This window comes from Phyllobates terribilis, unplaced genomic scaffold (assembly GCF_046119375.1).
Source record: "Phyllobates terribilis strain yellow unplaced genomic scaffold, ASM4611937v1 Scaffold_1__5_contigs__length_1240528914, whole genome shotgun sequence".
NCBI lineage: Eukaryota > Metazoa > Chordata > Amphibia > Anura > Dendrobatidae > Phyllobates > Phyllobates terribilis.
This window is the reverse complement of record NW_027362761.1, coordinates 245,131,402-245,135,245: the sequence shown is the minus strand read 5'-3', so window position 1 is coordinate 245,135,245 and position 3,844 is coordinate 245,131,402. Positions and strand designations below refer to the sequence as shown.

Genomic DNA, 3,844 nt, shown 5'->3' with positions numbered 1-3,844 from the left:
AAGACCTCTTTGTAGTGTCTCCTGGAAAAAACTCGGCTTTCCCATTGACTCTCATTATTCTCGTTACTCAAAACGAGCATCCGAGCATTAGGAATTAACGAGCATCCGAGCATTAGGAATTGCTCGGTTCAAGCAATGAGCACCCGAGCATTTTAGTGCTCGCATCTCTCTAATGACTACCATTCAAACCTCTTCAGCTGCGTATAGAGGGGGGCGCCAAACTGAATTCTTGCCCTGGCTGCAGGAAAACCTAGATACACCTCTGCTGTCAGGAACAAAGCTGGACAATACCTAACTATTTCTGTAATGTGAGCTTTCATTAAAGATTTAGTTTACTATAAAGGAGCACTCCGTGTATTTTTTTATTGTTCGATCTGATAACAATCATGAGTGTGTGTATAGTGAGTGTACTGCCGTTTCCAACACTGTGCCGCTCCTCTCTGGGATCACATGACTGCATTTGTGACCTGACGACTTTCACGCGGTCTTCTGTGTAGACCGGAAGGGAACTTTCTCAATATAAGTCTATGAGACTGGGCACCTCATTGACTTGTTCCGAATTACAAACACATTGAAAAATGGTCCTCCACTCAACACCCAAGGCACTGTGTGAGCCGGCAGGTCATAAATGCAGTCTCGTGATGCTGGAGAGGAATGGAGCTGCGTTGGAAACAGCAGAAGACGGGTAAGTATGTTAGTAACTCACTACACACTCACTCAGGGTTTTTGACAGATGAAGCAATAAAAAAAGCTGGAGTGCTCCTATAAATTTTCACCTTTTACATGGAGTAGTAAACTAATGGTGTCACATGTTCCAATAATCCCAGACCTGTCTCCTCCTCCTGCAGTTATGTCACGTCACATATAATACAGCACAGTACAGCGTTTCCTATATCATCTGCTCCCCAGACACCAGTTACATAAGAGCTACAATGAAGAACAGGCACATTGTCTGCATCTTACTGCTTCTCTGCTCAGGTAAGAAGGACGCTCGGTTATTCTGTATATTGTGCAGAAACGTAGTGAAAATATTAATATAACTAGTCATTTAAGTCTCTTATGTTTATAATAGGTAAATAAAGTCTTATTAGAATGAATGATTTTGCATATATATGTTATTTTTCAGGACCAGTAATTGGAGACTCTATTGAGCCAATGAATTCTGAGATATTTACTGAAGAAGGGAATAAAGTCACTCTCTCCTGCTCCTATAAAACTTCATATACCTCCACGTATTATCTTTACTGGTATCGCCATTACCCTGGATCAGCCCCACAATACATAATACGTAGAATTAGTAAAGGCTCCACTGATAATTCTGCTCAGGCGAGATTCACATCTGATGTGACATTAAACTCTACAGAACTGGTTATCAGAGATGTGAAGACAGAGGACTCAGCCACCTATCTCTGCGCCCTGCAGGATGCACAGTGTGACACATCTCACCTCTGATCGTACATAGATCTTAGGAAAACTCCTGTAAGTTGTAGTATGTTAAGTCTCCACTAGGTGGAACACTTTCACTGCACGGCCATATATACAGTATATTTCCTTATGAAAGCACTTGAAATCTAAAGGTGTTGTCAGAGAGTGAAATCAATTTGTCAGACATGGATGGTTTTAAAACAATAAATGGAAACATAATCATCTTTCTGTGAACACAGCGCACACCACTCCGGAGGTCTGCACTGATTCTGGAAGCAATGTCTGCTTCATTCAAGATCTGTGATTGGTTGCAGCTGTCAGGTGACTAAAAGAGTATATCATCAGAGACTCATCTAGTCACTTGACCACTGCAACCAATCACAGACTGTCCTGAAAAGTCATGTGACTTCCAAACAGAGCAGACCCCACTTCTGTAGCTAATGAAATCCTCTGGAACAACCTGCACTGGTTCTGTTCTGGCACCCAAAGGTGAGTATGCCTCTGTTTATCATTTTAAAACCATCCATGGCTAAAAAAACATTTCTTTGTCGGACAATCTCTTTCATTTTCTAACAAACAGAAACGGATTCCTACCTTTATAACAGTGTATAGACTGGACTGTCTTGTTCCTACCCCTGAAGACACCAATTGCTTTGTATTGTAGTGTAAACTATTGTGTAGTTGTTCAAACCAATTCACATTTGGTCATGACCAATGTCATACTAACAGGCCACTGCCTAAAACCGTGGTAATCAGACAGGATCAGATATTACTGTGCTAATAATCCAGAATTTTTTGGTAGTGTGCCAGACATTAGCAATAGAAATCCAAAGTTAAGTCAGCTCACCCACTTGATTGTCCGGAGCACGGAATCAGCCGTGCAGCAGGGTTCTAAATAAGACGTAACAAGGTTTCCAGCTCCAGGTAAAAAATCCAAATTTTATTAGAAAACTTTTTTAAAAGAGTAATAACATGTCCACAGTCACCAACCTCTCGCAGAATATAATTAGACGCAGATGCATTTCAAACTGTGGTTTTTATTCATTGCAACCAGTCTGGAAACCTTCTTACGTCTGATGTGCCAGATATTACATTCCATTTAAAGTCTGCCAGTTGTGTGTTGGTCAAACCTATTTACACTTAGTCTCTGACCATTGCCAATACCATACTATAAGGCCACTGCCTAAAACCGTGGTTAGCAGACGGGATCAGATATTACTGCGCTAATAATCCAGCATTTTTTACGAGCGTGCCAGGTATTACAGTCCATTTAAAGTCTGCCAGTTGTGTCAGCCATTTCTGTCCTCTATTTAGAGTTTGTAGCAGTGTGTCAGTGAAGCTATTCACATGTGGTCGTTGTGACAAATAGGAAACTACAGGGCTGCTATTTAAAATCGTGGGTGTCCGTCAGATATATCACATATGACTGCGGTACAAATTTGTAGTGAATGTGGAAAATATTGTCCTCCATTTACAGTTTGTAGCAGTGTGTCAGTGTCCACCATTTTACTGCTCCATTTTGCTTGTTCGCAGAATGCAACCAGATTTTTTTAATTTTATTCACATTACTGTATTGTGGAACCACAGAAACTTTTTTCAATGATCAGACGTGATCCATATGACTGCCGTAAAAATACAGAAATTTTGTGGAGCCTGTCAAATATTCCACTCCATTTAAAGTCAGACAGTTGTGTTTTGTTGAACCAATTGACACTTGGTTGCTGACAAATACCATACTATTAGGCGACTGCCTGGAATCGTGGCCATCAGACGTTGTCCCATATGACTGCCGTAATAATCCAGCAATTTTTGTGAGCGTGTCAAATATTACACTCCATTTAAAGTAATGCAGTGGGTTCAAACCTATCCACAGTTGGTCGCTGACAAATAGCATATCTTTGAACAATGTTGTCAGAGTATTACGCCACTTTTACGGACTGACAATAAAATATACAAAAACTAAGCTAAAATCGAGTTTCCTGGAAGAAATGTTAAGAAACAATCCTTGCAGGGTCATGACTTGATATATAAGGCCAAATAAATAACAAAAAAAAGTTATGGACTGTGGAAGAGATTTATGTGATTAGAATGAACACTCATCTCTAGCTGATGATACCACCTAGCAGCACCTGTCCCTATTGTAGATGCATCTAACAGCAGTATCGATAGGGAATAGAGTAGATTTGTATTTTTTTTCTGCAGCACGCAGTATAAGGCAATAATACCTGGCTGGATCGGAGTAATACGCTATCCATACTGCGATAGCTCATCCATATTTTCAGATTAAACAGGTAATATTCTAGAATATAGAATCTATTTGAATTGTCCTTCCCATTATTAATGAGCGGGTCTCTTATGTTGTTATTGCGTATGCAACAATTTAAAAATAAAATTAGGATGCACTCCAATACACATTTGA

The 3,844-nt window shown here is 40.0% G+C and overlaps 1 gene segment (V, D, J or C); it reads left to right on the top strand.

Moving 5' to 3' along the window:
* The first annotated feature begins 932 nt into the window (after positions 1-932).
* On the top strand, positions 933-1,452 carry LOC141247801 (T cell receptor alpha variable 9-1-like). The segment is given in 2 exon segments: positions 933-978; positions 1,127-1,452. Coding segments are annotated over 2 exon segments (372 nt in total).
* The last annotated feature ends 2,392 nt before the right edge of the window (positions 1,453-3,844 follow it).